The sequence below is a fragment of the Zosterops lateralis genome (assembly GCF_965231275.1).
Source record: "Zosterops lateralis genome assembly, chromosome: 6".
NCBI lineage: Eukaryota > Metazoa > Chordata > Aves > Passeriformes > Zosteropidae > Zosterops > Zosterops lateralis.
Genome location: NC_139761.1, coordinates 36,962,060 through 36,981,297, shown reverse-complemented (window position 1 = coordinate 36,981,297; position 19,238 = coordinate 36,962,060). Strand labels below are relative to the sequence as shown.

Here is a 19,238-nt window from a genome sequence, read left to right as displayed (position 1 = left end):
CTTGCTCCTGGAATGCAAAAGTTGTTATGGGTTTATATTTTTTACAGCTCACCCTCAGCACAGTTTAGTACAGTTTAAAAAAAGGAACTTTCAACGAAAGGGAAAAGGCAGGAAGTTTAAAAATGCAAGGCCACAACAAATGTAATTGGTGTTTTTGTGCTAGATCCCATGCCCGGTCTTTGGATTGCTTTAAGATGGCCCTAGTTGTTTCAGGCTACTGACTCACTTCTACTCAGTTTGCTCAAGCAGAACTAAACAAATAAGAAAATTCTTTGATAGGCTTATGACCTAAATGGTTAACAACTAAACTGAGTAGCACAGCAAAGTTTTCATTGTCTATTGGAAATAAAATATTTTCAAGTACTTTTTCTTTTTAATTTAACAATGGTATTTTATTATGAAAAGTAACTCCACAGGGAAAACAAGATCCAGGGTGTTTTATTTTGAAGACTTCAAATTAAAGTGTTGAGGTTTCATATAATGTCTCAGTACAAACCAATTAAAACTGACAAATTAACAGGGAATTTTGATATGCCCAAATTACACCCTTCACTTTAAGAAAAAAAAAAAAAAAGAGGTGTGAAGAGTCTTATGCCACTTCCTCCTAAGTTGCTCCTTCCCATCACATATGATTCATTCACAGACCAAGAGAGCCCAGGATGTGGATGCGAATCATGGGGCTGGTTGTGTCCACACACTTGTCCCTCTTTACATTTCCAACCTCTGTGGCTGCTCTTTGGGACACTTGCAAAACAGAGTTCACCGGGGGAACCAATACCAGCTTCCAGTTGTGTCTCAGGGTCCCTTTGTTTGCCAGGACTGGTCACACCTTGTGTTCCACAAAGCAGAATTATGGGAGCAGAAGTTTATACTCCTTTCTTATGGCCTGTAGGTGTGTTGGCTGTATTGTATAACTGCAGCACTGTGGCGGTAAAAAATTATTTTCCTTTATGTCATATATTATAATAAGTTAGGCTTAAAATCACGCTATTAAAAAAAAAATAACTAGTATTTTAGGCAAAGAGTGTTCTACAGACAACCTTAATTTATGGAACAAAACATAAGTAAAGAATTTTCCACACGATGTCTTTGCTTATAGAGACCACTTCTTGGGAATGGAAAAACCCCAGCAAACCACTGCACCAGCTGGGGTAGTTTCTGTAGTGCAGAATGGTGAGTGTTTGAAAAACCTATGTCCCTTCTGGGTCCTAGAGCATGAAAAACTCTGCTGAGAAGATAAGGGGAGTTGGACAGGCAATCAGCACATCTTCTGCCTTCTCCTTTGCATGGCTGTCTGCAAGGCCTGCATAATCATCTGAGAGTTGTTGAGGATGTTGTACTCGCTGAGATTCAGCAGCTTGCGGTAGTTGTCATCGGTGTATCTGACAGAGAACATGCAGTAGGGGGAACAGGAGCTGGTCAAGTCAAGCTGGCCTTCCTCCATCTCTGAGCAACAGCGCTTGACACCTGGAGAGAAAGGGTTGCTGCTGTGACACGATTATCTTAATCAGTGTCAAACTGTCCATGGAATGTCAAAAAGAAGGAGTTTTCTTCTGAAGAAAATTCATAGGGTTTAAATGCAAACAATGCAAGTCATATATCACTACCCTAGTCAAGAGGACATTGTGGGTCTGAAGGAAGGAGTGTACAAGGAAGAAGTGAGGGATGGTACCACAACGTTCATCTACGGCTTACTCACAAACTCCTGTCTCATTAAAGCCATGATCAGGCAAGGATGTCAGCCTGAAAGGGCACTCCAAAAGCTACTGTCCATGCACTGCAGGCCCTTCCCTGGGCAGCTGGGATTTCTATGAACCTCAGCTGAGGAAGATTAATTGCTAGTAAGAGAATAGAATTTAAGTGAGAAAGGAGCAATAGAAACACAAGGAAACTGAGAGTTCCTGCAATGCTGAGTAAGGTCCAGGGCACCTGCCACCAGGATCCATCTCTGCCTTTCTGAGTTTTGTTTCACACAAATTCTACAGGAGCAGTATTTTGGGCTTACCTCCCTGCTATCAAGGAGCAGAGCAAATGCAGCCTAGTAACCTGCAGTAAAGGAGTACAAAGCAGGTGGCCTGGCAGAAAAGGAGTGACAGGCCCTGAACACAGCACAGTCAGTAAAACGATCTCTGGGCTGATGCTGTACCAAAATGATACACATTGCAGGAGTTCAGCCTGAAAGCCAGGTTCTTTCTCCCCTACCACTCATATATGAGTGTAGAATTAAATACCTGAACAATAGAAAAATATATGCAGCAGGAAATAATCTGAGAGAGCTATACCTTTCACAGGAAAAAAGCTTTTGCAATTAATTAGGAACACTTCAAGTAACAAATAGGAGAGAGGTAAACACCATCCAGGAGACATGGGCTGTGTTGGTTCTCTTAGAGCCAAAAAGAAGATGAGTGAACGTAATAGCTTTTGCAGGGATGGAGAAAACAAGTTTAATTAGCTAAAGTCCTCCCCCATTAACCCAACAAGCAAAGACAGCCAGCAGCAAAGAGTAAGTTTCTGTATGAGTCAGGGAAGAAGTGGTGTCTTTTGTTTAATGCTTTGCCACTATTTGTAACTTACCAGGTGCTTTGTACTCTTGGAAGGTATCATTCACAAGGGGAAGAAAAATCACAATTGGACATCCTGGCAAATCTGAATCTTGGAAGATATAGCACTCCTTCAGATTTTTCTTATCTTCATCAGTCAAAGAAATTGTTGGGAATGGGATTTTCTGCTCTGAGTAGTATTTGCATGCCTTATCTAGAGACTGGAGGATCACAAAAATGGTCAGCACTGGAAATCAACTTCACTGTCTAAAGGCCACAAATTGTCATCTACTATTAAGGGTTTGTAACTCAGATCCACAGGGTGAGTTGCTCCTTATTGAGGGTTACCCTATATATAACTACCACACACAGTAACCATATTGCTAATCACAAGCTGTAAACACAATTTCAGAATTAAAGAATTCACCAAGGCCACTGCTTTTTTAAAAAAAGTAAAGCAATTTGAGGAAGTTTAGGGTAAAGCATTAGTTTTAGCAATTGAAAGAACCTGTGTTAATACATTGCATAGAATTAACTAGAGAAGGAAATCATAGAAAGCAAAGACAGAAAAGAAAATGTTTAAGGCATCTTACGTGCTTGGAAGCCAGAAGATAAGAAAGGTAAGTTTGAATGTGCAATTAAATCTCTGCCTGTGCAGTCATTAAGGCACAGTATTAATTGAGATTAATATTTTATTGAGAAAAGTATTAGGCTATGCTTTTCCCTGAAATGTTTAATAAAATATCATGTCCTAATATGCACTCTATTAAATAAATAAATAAATAAATAGTTATTTACTCTGCACCATCTAATAGTGAACACTCTCAAGCAGAAAAAGGTTTCTACTAAAATACTTAAAATTGTAGCAGTCTTTTTTAATAAGTTTTATCCAGACAATGAATGAGACTGAATTAAAACTTCACTACATTTGTCTCATCCAACATGCAGCTTATTAACAATAGCACAGCTATTCTCATTCTCAAAATGTAATTCTACTTAGGAAGGCCAAAATGCTTAACAGTGAGTTTTCAACTAACCTCAGTTTCTGACATAAAAAGATCCAAGCTTCTTTTCTGACAGATCTTATAGACCCCTAATTAACTTTATCTCCATTAAATGGGTTTTCCGCAGAAAGATGCTCATCACTGAATTTTACTTGTAGCATCTTATTTGTCAGGCCAGAAATTATCTGCAGCTGATATCCACTTAGCCCTTTATATATTCTAACTTAGGTCAGAAGAAATCACTTCCTCATCTGTATGAACATTCCTGGAAGCCTGCTTGATTCAGCATAAAGCAGAAGAGGCTCCTCCCATCATTCTGGAAAAGACCATGCTGATATCCCCTTGAATAATTCAACATGTTCATAAACTAGCAAGAAAGAGTCCAGGAATGGCAGGAAGAAATAGGAACAGTATTAATCACTACAGTGAAAAACATAGGGGAATGCAGATGTTATAAACTGAACAGCTGATAAAACCAGCAATTCTGGATGCTACAGGATGGGCATTTACAAGTAAAAGGAGACACGACACATGGTAACAAGAACATTCTCACCGATGTATGTGATCCAGTAGTATAACTTAGATATATGATGACATCCACTTCCCTCTGTGGCCTTAAAAGTGGTGCACTGCTGGTATTGATGAAAAATCCAGCATCTATCATGCCCAGCTGATCAGGATTTTGCATCAGCTGGTTGGGACGTGAGTCTAACACAGTATCTAAAACGAAAATATGTTTTGATTTAAAATAGATCTGTGGCTATTTTGACTGGAAAAAGAAGTGTAAGGTGGAACTGACCATTCTAGAGGCCTGGTTTGATTTAATTGCCACACTACTAGATCATCAAACAGGCATGAGAAGGACTGCAATACACTTAAGTTCATGTTCTGAAAAATCTGTGTTGAGTTTCCAAGCAACATATTGCATTAACACGTCACACCTATTAGTGCCAGTCAGCTATGTCTGATAATTAACCTACATCTGCCTTGCCTCATTTCAGTCATTGTTTCATCTTCTATCTGTCATTGATTTTGAGAACAAAATATTTTAAATCCTTTATATGTTTGGACTTATGCTTCCCACTCAGCCCCCTCCTATTTGGACTAGAAAGCGCCATTCTTTTCCAGTTTTCTCTTATAGGTGATATTTTCTTGGATATTTCAGTTCCATCTGATTTTAGAGGTATACCCTTGCCAAATTAAGCTTTCTCCCATGTTCACTCTGCTCTCTGCCACTTTAAATTTGGTTTTGTCAGCTTAAAGTCTGCCTCTCAGTCTGGACTGCAGAGGTCTCAGTTGAAGCAAATGAATACATATATTAAGACTTCGGTACCCAGCAACACTGAAGTCTTAGTGTCTTCTTTCTATTCAGAACATAAATGTTCTCCTGGGAGGATTTTTTTCCCCTACCAAGCCTGACAGGCTTCTTTCCTAAATTCCCCACCCCAAAACTGCCTGAAAATGATGCCAGTTAAATATTAGTCGCCCTCACCCACCTTTCCAGCGGCAGAAGTGCTCATTCTCCATGTAGTTGTTGTGCAGCTGGTATCCCTTCAGGAAGTTGTGGTGCTGGGCGACGGAGAAGCGGTCGGTCAGTGCTCCGCGGAGGGCGCTGGACAGCGCGCCAGGCGGGGTGTACATGCGGGTCCGCAGCTCGTGGGGCCTCGTGGGCAGCACCGGGTCTTCATCTAGAGGAGGGGAGAAAAACTGGTGAGCTGCTTGTTAACTTGTGTTCCTTTCTGGCTGCCCTGGTGCAGAGGGGCTCTTCTGGGATGATTCGCTAAACACACACAAACTCTTTTGAGGGAAAGGAACGGCTGCTGGACAAAGCTCTGCTGATGGTCTTAAGCTTTGGCCTGCAGACAGTTCATCAGAAGCAATCTTTAATCTTGGAAAAATGACACCTTAAGGAAATTAAACAATTCAGAAAATGTTCTGTCAGTAGTTAAATATCCTCACAAGAAGATAACATGAAACACATGCAAGCATGGAGTAAATGAGGCTGATGAATACCCAGTGCTCTGTCAGACGGGCAACAACAGCAACTACAGGGTCTATTGCAATAGCCCTACGCAATAATCACTCATGACTATGTGAGTATATGCTTCATCAGCAGAGTGAGAGCACCCAGGAAAACCTGGGGCATACATTCATATTCAGAAACTATGGGTAGTTTAGAGGGTGAGTAGATGACATATGGGTGAAAAGCAGAAATGTGGCACAAGGTATGGTTTCTAGAAATGACAATCTGCTTTGCCAGTCCAAGGGGCTAACAGTGCAGTAGAAGAGGCTTGGTGGTTTCCATGATTGCACATTGTATTTCTGTATTTTTCAGGATGCCTGTAATTATAGTTACTATCATATCAAGTCATTTAGCAATAAAATCATGGTTTCTGTATTGCTTCAGAAAATACCCTCTGGGCCTCATTTATCTTTGTGTCAGTATGAATCCAATGCAGTAATTACTGTACTGACTAATAAATAGGAAATATTGATTAACCAGCTGATACTAAGGTTTATTCTCCACATAGGCAGTAAAAAATACCATATTCTCTGCTGTTGGTTCTTGGTTCTCTATGGATAAGTGAGAATTGTAATGCCAGAACACTTCCTGAGAAATGTCTGACCCCTCTAAAACTTTCTCTGAAGCAACCAGTAGAGCTTTAGTGAATGATGTCATTATAGCAGCTTTTCCCTTATTATCCTCTTCCTCACACTCTATAGAGTGTGAGGGGAAGTCACTATCTCTTAGTAAGATCCTATGATGCCAGCTTCAGCAAAGTTGACAAGATGATGCCAAAAGCCACACAGGAAAATAAATTACCATAAATGAAAGGCTTAATAATTTCTCACCAACTTCATCTATTTTGTCTTGTGTCCATCTACTCCAGAAGTCTTCTGAACTGTGGGACAGCCCCCATATTTGTAAAAGGTTCACAGAAAATATACTGCTCCACATACCTGTAAAAGGAATTAGTGAGCACAAGGACACATTTTAACAAAAAAATGCCCTTTCCCTTCTATTTTGACCTCCTGGCTTAATTTTTTAATGGGTTTAATGCAAGTATTTCTAAACTTCCATACTGTTAACTTCCTCTTAATTTTCTATGTCACCGATTCAGGTCATGCTATCATCACCTTTGTGCCTAATCTACTACATGGCTTTGCCACATGATAAAGAGAGCAAAGAATGTGAGAGAAGTAAAGAAGAAAATAAGATACATTTGCTCAAGAGGCAAAATAAAGAGTTCAGATAACACATACACCACAAACAAATAATTTCCATCCCCATCTTCCTTTCTCCAGCTTGTCTTTTTTCTGCACTTACTCCAATCAGTAACTCTTTCAAGCATTCTGAATTGTTTCACAAGGGGATGACCTGGCTTTTCAGATGTTTGTCTGTTAGATCTTACACCACAGTTTGTAAAGGCTTACACATGCAATAGGCTCCAGCTCTACTGTGCACTATTTTCTCCATCCAGGATTACCCCTCTCTGCCTCGACACAGGGACAGTGGCGGCTTTGTTGACAAAACAGAGTCCACCACATCACCAGTCATTGAAAATTTAAGTCTATCACATTTGGACTTAGGTTGGAGTGAATTCAGAGAGGAATCAGAAGAACAGCCAAAGAAGTGGGAGCTATTACTTACAATGAAAGAATTAAGGATCTTCATCTATTCCATCTCTAAGACACAGACAACTCATCTACCAAGACAGTGACAAGAAACTGAAAAAATATGCGGGTTTTTTTACTGTATTCTTCTGGATAAACTACCACTCCCATTTCCCAGCAGGCAGTGCTCAGTATGTTAGGACAGAACTATCTACCCACTGGTTAACAGCATTACACCCCTCCAGAGTGCTCTGTGCCAGGACAGTGCTATACATCACCTTGAAGGTAGCAGATGCGGGATTCAGGGAGCTTTTTTAACAAGCGGCCCATGAAGAACTCGCTTCCAAAATGCTCCGTGCGAACGAACGCGCCGTACTTCAGCAGCCCCACCTCGTAGGGAGTGAACTCCACCCACTCTGCAATACAGCCACAACAGGACACTTAGAGGGCTCTCAGACAGGCGTGAGGAGAGGGGAAACTTGGGCATACATTGGTCTGAGTTATGTTTAATGCACTGCCTTTGCAAAGCCTCACTCCGAAACACGGATGTCCAGTGAGGCACCTGAGCTTGGGCATGGTGGCAATGAGGAGGCAGGAGCAGTTGTCCTGGTCTTGGTGGTGCTGCTGGTGGCACAAGGGGCACACTGGGGGAATGGCAAGGCTTCAGGCCTTGGACACCCCGTGTGCACACACCAGTCCAGGGTTTTCCAGCACGTGTGTAGTTTTGCTCTGCCCTTCCATACACCACGTCCAGGTGACAGTACTTCACCAACACAGTTAATTTATCCTCCGTAAATAATTGTTTATGCACAAATATGGGTACACAGCTCTTCAGAGATTATTTTTTCTGTAAGCGAACAATTATACTCTCTATGTGTGGTACTAATGGAGACAGAACTAGTTCTTGACTTTCTTGGATATCCTCTCCAAGTGGAGTGCAGTGGTTTGATATAACTGCAGCGTGAGTCAAAACTGGGACAGAAATGTCATGGACCGTAATTTCATTTTCATTAAGAAATGGTTCATTTTCTTGCCTCCACAATAAAAAAATTATCTGAATTTTTCTATTCCCCTTCTCCTCCTTCTGATCCTCCATAGGAAAGAAACATAAACAAAACAATGAGAAAAGCAACAGATTCAGATGGGAGCCCTCCCAAATTCTACTATAACTATATGGTCATTCTTCATATCGAAACAATAACCGGCCATTGAGAAAAAGCAATTATCAGATAATTCCAGTATTTCTCAAAATGCCATTTCTGGCAGAATTTCTACTGTGTATGTCTAGACAGTGAAATGCTGCTCCCCAAAACTTTTGTATTAAAATTGTAAGGCATGGAGGTGATGGTCATTTCTCCAAAAAGCAACTAACACATCAGGATTGTTTTCTCCAAGTGCTACCAGGAAGAGAAGAGTGATGACAGGAATTCAGCTTCCAATTTTAGCCTTAGAGGATCCAAAACAACATCCTTACCTTTGAAATCATTGGTGCTGTAACTGTCCCGGACGCAGACTGACACATAGATGGGCAGTGGGTTCTGGCCATCACATAGTGCTTCTTGTTGCTCTGAAAGCTTGTGGGGGTCTTTCTGGTTTTGAAGAAAAAGCATTAGGTGAGAGGATATGGAAACAACACATGGTGAACTCACTGGCCCCAGTGCAGGAGAAGCCGGGTGACCCGGGAGAACCCTCAGCATGCAGGACACACCCTGGCAGCTCCACCACACAGAGCACCGCAGGTACCCCACCAACCAAAGCCTCCAGCCTGCTTTGTGCATGGATTCACAAAAAGATGAGGAGAGATACAACTATGCACGTCTATGTGTCCTAGGAAGTACTGTCCTGACAAATAGAAGGAGGGGTAGGCTGCTCCTTAGGCTGAGGAGTGTAGTGAGCCATCCTTGTTCTCCTGAATCTGAAAGAAGCCCTTGAGCATGTTGATACTTAATTTCTTTTCCTATCACACAACAGCCATCACAGTCTAGACTTGCAAAGGGACTGAAATTTGGCAGCAAAGTTTTTGCACCCCACCCAGCTTTTTCTATGAAAAACCATATTCTCATTGAAGAGGTTTATGAAAAATACAAAATCTCATGAACTACTGAAAAATTTAAGAGTAGCTTGTTCTGGAAGATTAGGGAGAGGTTAATGGCTACATAGAAATAGTCAGCATTGCTCAAAGGGAAAAATGCTTGGTTAATTTGTGAGAGGGACCTCATCTAGCTAAAATTAAAAGAGAGGCATCTATTTAGCTCACACCTTTGTTTAATACCTAGTATTCCTCTCCATGCATTTATGTTCTGCTTACATATACATAATGCTATATATGTACTTACATAAAAATAACCCAAGTGAATGGTTGAATGACTGTAGCATTTATGCCCCCATTGGAGGACACTTCAGTTCAATCCTCAACCACTTACCCTTTCCCACTTTCCAAGTGCCAAAGCACACATCCTGGAACTGTGATCCAGATGGGGAGAAAAAGAAGTGGACTGCTGTACTGTAGGGGTAGAAACCCCTTCAAGTAACAGAAAATCAAGTTTGAAACTACTTATAAAAGTAAGTATCACTTAAACCATATCAGTAGCGCTTCTGAGGAAAAGCAAAATATGTACTTGCCTCTAGTGTATTTGCATATCAAGTTACCTGCCAGTGGATGCAATTCACTGAACATTCTAGCTGTGTCAGGGTTCCTTGTGATAGTTTTCACATTGTTGAGATAACTCTTGCATTTTGAACCCTTTTTGCATGAGTAATTTGCATCTCAGATGCACTTCCCAAGATTGCCTTCACTTCCATTTAAATACCAGCCAGAGTTGAAAAGGCTGCATCCACAACTGAATTTATTAGCACATAGCATGCATTTCTTTCTGGGCAAACTATTAAAGGAGTTTTAAAAATCTGCTAACACAGAGGATTCCCCTGTGCTTTGATCTATATTCTCTGAAATGATGGACTACTTTCCATCGACTAAGGGAAAAACAGATGCCTCTCTAAGAATGGTTCTCTAAGAAATGGAATAGATGCTTCTCTAAGAAATGGAATATACATCATACCCCATCATTTAGTAAGTACTCAATCATGAGACCCCAAAGATCGATAAATGATGTCCTGTATCCCTCTTCTTTCCGCTGGCAAAGCTGCTTGTTGTAGTACTTCATGCGATCCATAGAGAAACAGCCCATCTTGCATTTTGTTGCTTGTTTTTGGGCTTCACCAATATGTGAGTCCAGGTCTTTCTGTGACCAGTAGGCATCTCTGTATAAGTTTGCCATAGTCCTGGAGAAAGACAATACAGATAGCAAAAGTCAAAAGAAGGAAAAAAAGACTGGAAACTTTGTGCTTTCAGAACAGAGGTTTACATTTAGAGATTCTCTTCTGCTCACACATACTCTGGTTTAGCTGCTCCATCCAGCAGAATGTATACTCCAGAGTTTCTATGACTGTTTTTAAAAATGGCCCTGGAGAATGTGGTAGGGTTTTTATGTTCTTCACCTTTTTTTTTTTTTTTTTTTTTTTTTTTTTTTTTTTTTTTTTTTTAAGCAGAACTGGAAGAAGACTAAGAGATAAACTGCCAGGTGTGAACATAGGTACATTTATGAAGCACAAATTAGGCAGAAAACTACAATAAATTTTCTTTGCTTGTTTTTCAGAACCTTAAACTCATTCATATTAGCTGCTCTCTCTTGGCTTGATTAATTTAATCTTATGATACCACTATTCTTTATTTTAACATCATCCTCTATGTTACCAACCTCTTCTGCATGGGACAATCAGACATTAGGCAGACAGAGTTCCTGTGAGCAGAGAATAACACTGCCCAGGAAACACAGAACTGGCAGGTTACAGGGGTAAGTGTGCACTGTCCAGCAGTTTTTTCCAGTTAAAAATCAGAGCCAGTCTCAGAAGTTAATAGGACCACAACAGCTGGGATTCAGTGGAGAAAAGAAGAGGCATGATGCTATTGGCATCCACAGTTACATCCACAGTATCCAATTACCTAGAAAGCCTCTTGATGTAATTGTCATATGCACATTTAACTGCTGCACATGTGGAATTGATAAGCATAGTAAAGAACTCCTTATAGAAAAAGCATGCACCAAATCAAGAGAATATTTAATGGCCTATTACTGAGAAACTTGTTTATATGATGTTTGAAGAAAATCTCCTGATCTTGCTTTTAGAAGCTACTCTCTGCAGCAGTGTGACCCTCAAAAAGCCTGGTCAGGCCTCCTGCTTGAGCTGGCTTACCATGTGGTGCCGGACAGCCCGCTGATGTATGTTATACAGTCCAGGAGATTCAACTTCTTGAGTCCCATGAGGCTGCCATACAATCCTGTCATTGACTTCAGCCCTCCTCCTGTTGTGATGATAGCCACCACAGGGACCTGTTGGGCAGAGGGAGGATGGGACATTCACACTGACAGTATCCAACATCACATCCCACACTGCAGTGGGGTCTGGTCACCACAGCCAGCCCAGGTCCTTTTTCAGAAGGAAAGACTCCAAAATGAAGCAACAACTGCTACTGCCCCTTATTTCCCTTTGGATAAACATGGGTTCAGAGATTAACCCAAACTTGGATTCTTCGCCATCTCTAGGGCAAATACTGGCACAGATGAACAAGAAGAAACTTTTTGTGGAAGCAAACAATGTATTTTCTGTGCATCTCTCATTCCACCACTCTTTTTATTTCACACACTGACTACTTATGTATGAAAATCTGCATGCCAATCCCATGAAAAAATACATTCCGTTCACAGCCACTGCCTCAGCAATGCTGTTATTCTTCAGTATCTTGAAATTATTTTAAAATAAATTGTATTTCTTTAAGGAATTTCAAAACCACAAGAAACGGAAGCTATAAGAAGCACTTAAAGTTGTTTGTCCTAATCTCTCACAAAGGAGTGAAATTGAAATAAGGGGAAAAAATCTTTGCTGTGTAATGTATTCAGTATTTCTGAACCAAGCCAGTTCCAACACACCTCAACTATGACAAATTCCAAACTGATAGTAATGAAGGATGATGACTTGTGTTTTCAATAACAAACCTTGGCAGCAAAAGCAAATGTGCTTAGAGACACATGGACCAGCTGGTACCTGCACAACAGATTTTTGTGCCCTGTTTTGCTGAACGCTCATTTACAGGAGTACATGAAAGCACTAGAGATGCAAGTTCTATCAGCACACACATACTTCTCGATCCTGCAGATCATGTGGTAGGTGAAAAACATTTTTGAGAGCACTTGCTACATATCTCTTCCTTTTCCCCAGGAAAGCCATCTCTTCAGAACATAAGTTAAACCCAAAGCGCATATCCAGGTCTTGGTGGCAGGAACAATTACTAAGATAAAAACAAACATGTATATTATATATTAACATACCCATATCAATCTTAAAATGTTGATCAAAGATAATCTACAGCACTCTTCCCTTCAAACAGGATGATGCAACAATTACAGGAGCAAGAGAGAACAATTTTAATATTTTTAAAAGTAAGAAAATTATGTCAATTAGTAAGACTAACTAGTGGCATTATGTCCAATTATTGCTAATTGGAAGAAACAATGTACAGTATTTACAAAGTTTAAAAAAATTAAATAAATATTCTACAACTAAAAGAGTGACAAATTTAGAAAATCCATACAAATGATGAAAAGTGAAAGTATCGATTCCTATTTCACAGGTTATTTTCTTATTCGAAATCTAAAATAACACCCAATTTTCAAAGGCTGGCATTTTCAAGGTGAATGGAAATTCTCCTTTTGAGGAACCGGAGTGAGAAGGCATCCCCCTCTAGCGGCGAGCACCACTGTGGAGGGTGGCCATGGAACACGGCTTGTTGGAGAGACCTCGGTGACATCCAGCCCCTGGATGGGCAGATTTGGGTCACCAGGCAGCATCCCACCCCTGCTGCTCTGTTGTGTCTGCACTTGCACAGGCTGCTTCCCGGCTCAGCGCTGGAAGTTCTGTTCCACATCAGCCTTGACTCAACAAATGTAAGGCTCATCTCTCAGAGGAAGATTTCACTGGTCTCTATTTTGAAAACCAATTAAGGCCTTACAATTGTAGTTTATTTCCCTGGGCATTTGTGCTCTTCTGCTCACTAATCTCCCTCCTGGTTCCTCCTGCCCTGCTCCTACAAGACATCAATAGGCAAGAGATGGTCGTGGTCAGGTCAGAGCTACCTGGCCAGGCACTGTAAAATGCCAGGGCTTTGCTTTTTCTTCCAGCGACAGAACCTCTCTCTTCTACTGGATCCATAATTTCTATGAAACTAGTAAAAAAATGTAATTATGAGCTTTCTCCACCACCAGATTTGGATAAAAGCAGACAAATTATTATAACCTTATTTGTAAATGAGGACACACAATGGGAATTGAGTTAGGTGGAGCTGCAAAAGCCAGTTTCTATCATAAATCAAGATCCAACGAAACTGTTTCTAAAGTTCTCTGAAAGTAAAATAAATAATCATGAGGTGTTTTTTCCTGTTGGGGAACAACACTGCTTTTCCTGTTACAATTGACCACTTGATATTTTGAAATGAATGACAGAAAACTCTGTTTTAATTCAAAATTATTTTTTACTTTTATTTCTTAGTCAGACACACACGGAAATACAAGTTTGCTCAGTCCTGTGTGTTCCACATAGCTACAGATAACCTGAAGTATCTCCATGTTTACTGATGAGCATCAATGAGCATGTCTACAGGTGTCGAACCACAAGTTAACTTGTCTTAGTTTCTACTCAATATACAGTATAACTGGACTTAATAGAATACAAGGTTCATCACCACTGAATATTGACAATAATGCAAAAATAATTCTTAATTCCTGAATAAATTAAATGTTTACATCTGACTATTCTTCTTTTGTTGTTATCAGCTAGTATTGCTCTTTTTGTGAATTTCAGAGACTGACACTGACCAAAGAAAATATTCTGTGGTCAGAAGGAAAGGGATAATGCTGAAATAGACATATGGTTATTTTGATGTTTCATCATCTGATTAAAGCCAAATCTTCCTAAGGCTAATTATGTTTTATATATTGTGCATATATTTTATGTTTTATTATAAGCACATTCTAGTTTTCAGACTGAGAATGCTTGCCTGTGTTATTTCCATGCAGCTAAAACAAGAACCAAGTCTTAAGGAACAGAAGAAAACCTCTTACCAAGCTTTTGCTGTCACATTCAAGTCAAATCTTTTCTCCTGGAAAACAAGAATGTGTAGTATTTTAATTTAAATTTTCTATTTTCCCTTTCTGTCTTGGGGTCAGAGCTTGATTTATACCCCAGCAAGGTCTGCCAATCACAAACTTAAATGTCTGAGATCTTGGCATGTATTTCCAAATTTCACTTATTTCACTTATCATTAGTGGAACATCCCTACCTACAGATCCCAAATCCTCCCAGGCTGCAGAAACCATTAAGCATCCTGATATAAGAGGTTTCTGAGGCTCAGGCAGCAGATCCCATTTCCTGTACTACTCATAATCTTCCTGCAGCATCCTGAATTACCATTTAATGTGTGTTTTCCATTCTTCATGCTCTTGTACACAGCACATCTTTGACATGCTGGCCATAGTCTCACAGTGAAGACTGAAAAGTCTGCATTTGCTTCCGCCCACACTTTATCCTCTCCTAAAAATCATTATTTTAATATTCATATTAAGTGACAAAATGTGCTTTGTTCTGAAAGGATGTATCAATGGTTCTTTTAAGTCAATATTCTCATTATATTATTTAAAATGCATCCTTTATGACTAATATTTGCAGTATATTTCAATATATTGTCCTCTTAAATATATGGTTGAATAAGGGCAAGTTTATTGATGTTTTCGTACTTCGTGCCTAAGGAGCAACTTTCAGTTTTCACCCTAAGCAAAGGGAGAGTCAGTGAGTCTTTGGGTAAACAGGGAGTGATGTTCTGAAGGAAGTATGATATTTTCTTACATCTTTGTCTGTCTCCACTACTGGCATGTAATGGAGATTAATACAGGGACAACCTGCCTCTGTGGAGAAAACTTCTGGAGAAACAAAGCTCCTGTTTCTCAAAGTCTAATAGAAAATCATAACATTTCTGACTCTCTCAGCAGCCATCTGGGACAACATTACGAGGAATGGTTTCTATTTGAGTGACCCTTTATCACCAGCACCTAGAAGTGATGCTTACCTCTGCAATGGTTGTTTTCCTTCCCATGGGCAGCGAGTTCAGCATCACAACTGGGGAGCCTGTCTCTGTACTGTACCGACAGGACCACTGGGAAAACAACATGCTTTAGAACGAAACCAGGAACAGGTTTACCCTCTCTCCTTCCTCCCACTCTCTTGAGAGTGACTCAAAATCCCTCCATCACTGAGGCCACCCCAGCATACCGGGTGGTAGCGCCTCTTCTTTGGCAGCATGACATCCAGAGTTGGCTCTGCATACTTGATGTAGTGGAACTCGGTGGGACACGAGGGGCTGACAACTCCATTGGGGCCCAGCACAATATCCTGCGTCCCCTCAAAGGAGCCCTTCACAGTCAGGGAAAGCTCTTTCTCTAAAGTAGCAAAACAGAGCGCATGACAAATGTCAATATGATTAACCAGAAAAATGCGCTAGCTTGATGAAAAGTGGGGTGCAGGTGGCGCAGCTTTGCTCAGCGCAAGGTGCTGGAACCAAAGGGAAAGGAGCAAAGTGGATGCTCTTCTGATAGAAACGGGACTCTGAATATTCCTGCTGTGATACAGAATGGGGATTGTGCATTTAATAGGCCTTATTAACATATATCTAGATGAGGTCATTAGAGTCTCTAACAACCTAATGTTTACCTGACATAAACTTCACTGAATAGTGTAAGCACTATTTATTTCAATAACACATTATACGAAAGGGGCATCTTCTCATATGTAAGCATGCAACTACTGGTAAATAGGTAACAAAGCAATAGCCTTACTTGATTTTTGCTTTGTCTTCTCTGCCACTTCAACTTCCAAGCAGCAAAGTTCCCGACACTGTGAAAAACAGATTGCAGAATTTTGTGAGAAAAATCATCACAGCCCATCCTCATTATAAGGACCTGTGGACCCCTCAGCTTGGAGTAACTTAAGAGTTCTGAATTCCCTGGCATCTCTGAGCTTTTTCTCATTAGCTGCTGACTAAAAAAAAGGAAAAGCTTTGGAGGGAGTTGCAGGAAGTTATAGGAATCATATGTGTGACAATGACTTAAGATTGAGCACAGTGAGAGGAATATACAAAGGAAGAAAATCAGGACAGTTTTCATGATAGTAGCATAAATATAAAGGGTTAAACTAGGAAGTAAATAAAGATATGTCACTGAGAGATCAAGAGTCAATAGTAGGAAGGGTTTTCTGAAGAAGCTTTGCTATTAGCATTTAGGAGGTTGATTTTTCTTTTTTATAGTGCTCACTCTTCTTCAACATAATGTATTTCTGACAAGTCAGTATTTCATGCAGAACTTACCCATAGTACATGGCTCATCTCCAAGGGAAGGAAAGGGCTGGGTAGATTATCAATAAGTGACTTCACAGACTTTTTATCATTGTGTTCTGATAGATGGCAGTGTATTTTTTGAAGTACTAGTACCAGAGAAAAATCCTCTGTGTGTGTGGTATGGTGAAGTATAAGGAAAATGAGAAATAGGGAAATACAGGAGAAATGGGATATTGCCAATGAACAGGTAAATAAAACATCCCATTCTGAATGCATCTAAATAGGAAAAAGAAAAAAAAGAGAAAGACCTGGCCTACCATCTGCTTTACTTCACCCTCCCTTTCCGTTTACATTAAAGAATAACTTAAAGAAAACATCTTGGGAAAGACACATACCACCAGCACTCCATTGCTAGCAATCATTTCATGAGGACCAGGTCTGGAAAACAAAATGAAAAACATAGATTTTTTAAAGTTAAAAAATCCTGCTCATCTTTAACCCAGGATATTGCCCTTTCTTCCTGCTTAAAAGACTAAGGGACCCCAGCAAGTACATAACAAGCCCCTTTCCTTGTTTGCATGGACTGAGCACTGCTCTGAGCAGACTCATCTCTGTAGCAGCTAAGCAACAGAACAAGCTAATCAGTGAGGTGTTGGGGATTGCAGCAATAATGTAGGAGAAGGCTGGCACTTTTTTACAGAAATACCCAAAGCATGACTTCCAATACTGTTTGGGGTTTTTTTGTTCTATCATTAATGATTTCTGAGTTTTTAAAAAAATCTCTGTATCACTTACGCGACCTCCAATTTGAATTCAACCTCTAGTTCCTCCTTGTCCTGAAAGCAAGAACAAGATATTAAATGAAGTAGCTACATAATGCTTTGCCCCTAGTCTAAACCCAAGTCCCTGATAGGCAATATTGAAGTTATTGGTTGCAATAGTAGCCTGTGATAAATACTTCAGACTGAGTGGTCTGAATCAACATTTCAGCCAGATGATTAAATAATTCCTTCCTCATCTCCTTCTGACTTCATGATATCATCAAAACCACCTGTACTTCTGTTTCTTATTGTGAAGCTGCTGCAGAAAGGCAATTTGCAACTTACTTTATTTTCTGAATTCCACCTTTTTCTTCCAATTATTCCTGGCACTGTCCTGCCATGACTTACTGTACTGGCTATTATCTTGGAAATTAAACATACTTTACACCCATTACTTTACTGTAATAAACAGAGATCGATGTGATTCAGAATTTGTGTTATGCAACCCCAAATAAGCCAGTGATGATCTTTACAAGCTGGTTGTTTGGATACCAGATCTGTCCCTAGTAGCAAGAAGTTCCACGTGAGATATTTTACTGATCTCAATCTTAGATCTCAAAGGGAATCAAGATTATTTTCCCATTTTATAGATGGGAAACTGAGAAACAGAGTGAATCATCATCCATTCATAATGGGATACACACAGGGACAACTTCATCTTTGCCTTTTGGGGTGAAAGCAGACACAAGCAAAGGGGCAGAGAGCTATGAATTATGAGAATTACTCAGATTATGAATTTCATGGTGAAAAAAGTATACAGATCATTCACCCTGCAACAGCTGTATGGCCTTGGTGTTGCTCAGAGGCAGCTCACAATTAGATCTCTCCCCTACATACTTCACTGTTTCAGCCCTATGATCTTTAATAATTTATGAAGTATAAAAGAGGATTTTAGACTCCCAAATTAAGATTTTTTTTTTTACCATGTTTTTGTGCTTCTAATTTGAATGGCAATTCATATACTTATTATTGGGATAAGTAATCTATGGCAGGTTCAGAAAGATTCTGAAACTGTTCTGTAACTCTTCACCAGTTTCTTAGTTGCTTAGTTGCTCTCACATTTGGGCCAGGCTTGAAGGACAGGATCACTGTTCTATCAAGGGGAAGTTTAGCAGTATCAAAAAGTGCACAGAGGAGATGGTCATCTGGAGTAGCAAAATCCTCATCATATACTGTGAGCTCCAGCACGTTCTGGAAAAAGAGGATGAAGAATTTGTTATAGTTTCTCTGACTGGACATCATTAGCTCCGAGCAAAAAGTATTGCTGAGAATGTGCTTGAGAGAAAAAGTTGAGAAATTAAGTATCCTGCTTTAGCAAAACATACTTGAACTGCATATTCATTCTTGCCTAGTTCATTTTAATTGCTGTCACAAAATACATTGGCTATACCTGTACAACAGCTTGGGTAACTCCCAGATTCTGTATCCGTCTTGCACTGACTCATAAGAGTCTCTCATTTCCCTAAAACTTCAAAACTGAGCTTGCTTTCTGGCCCTCCTATGTAGTACCATTGAACAGACACAGGAATTCTGTCATCTCTTTCTTAAATGCTTTCAGCAGCTCTTTATTGTGTGCCATCTCTTAGACAATTCCTGGGCACAGTTCAGGAGATACATACACAAAATCTTCAGCCTGCTTCAAGCAGAAAACTGGCTCCTTACCTTGACCTGGCTCTGGATTCTGAAGTAGAAGGTTTCATTCCACACTGGATTGTCGGAGTTCCTCACCGTTTTAGTGCGGGACCTTTCACATGTCGCAGTCGGCAGCCACAAGGACACGTAGCAATCAGCCTGGCTTACTGGGGAGGAAAGAGGCACA

The 19,238-nt window shown here is 40.1% G+C and overlaps 1 protein-coding gene across 1 annotated transcript in view; it reads right to left on the bottom strand.

Moving 5' to 3' along the window:
• Window positions 1-1,258: 1,258 nt before the first annotated feature.
• LOC310910153 (cytosolic phospholipase A2 epsilon-like) overlaps window positions 1,259-19,238 on the bottom strand; it is a gene marked incomplete at both ends in the record, with an annotated part of 31,635 nt that continues 13,655 nt past the window's right edge. The window contains 18 exons of the mRNA XM_083862610.1: window positions 1,259-1,467; window positions 2,575-2,761; window positions 4,098-4,264; window positions 5,041-5,232; window positions 6,398-6,505; window positions 7,438-7,575; window positions 8,634-8,748; window positions 10,219-10,441; window positions 11,414-11,550; window positions 12,359-12,506; window positions 14,335-14,372; window positions 15,336-15,422; window positions 15,539-15,705; window positions 16,102-16,159; window positions 16,994-17,036; window positions 17,394-17,434; window positions 18,479-18,610; window positions 19,082-19,218. Of these exons, the coding sequence (XP_083718736.1) occupies window positions 1,259-1,467; window positions 2,575-2,761; window positions 4,098-4,264; window positions 5,041-5,232; window positions 6,398-6,505; window positions 7,438-7,575; window positions 8,634-8,748; window positions 10,219-10,441; window positions 11,414-11,550; window positions 12,359-12,506; window positions 14,335-14,372; window positions 15,336-15,422; window positions 15,539-15,705; window positions 16,102-16,159; window positions 16,994-17,036; window positions 17,394-17,434; window positions 18,479-18,610; window positions 19,082-19,218 (2,327 nt within the window). The remainder of the gene's footprint in view (window positions 1,468-2,574; window positions 2,762-4,097; window positions 4,265-5,040; window positions 5,233-6,397; window positions 6,506-7,437; window positions 7,576-8,633; window positions 8,749-10,218; window positions 10,442-11,413; window positions 11,551-12,358; window positions 12,507-14,334; window positions 14,373-15,335; window positions 15,423-15,538; window positions 15,706-16,101; window positions 16,160-16,993; window positions 17,037-17,393; window positions 17,435-18,478; window positions 18,611-19,081; window positions 19,219-19,238) is intronic.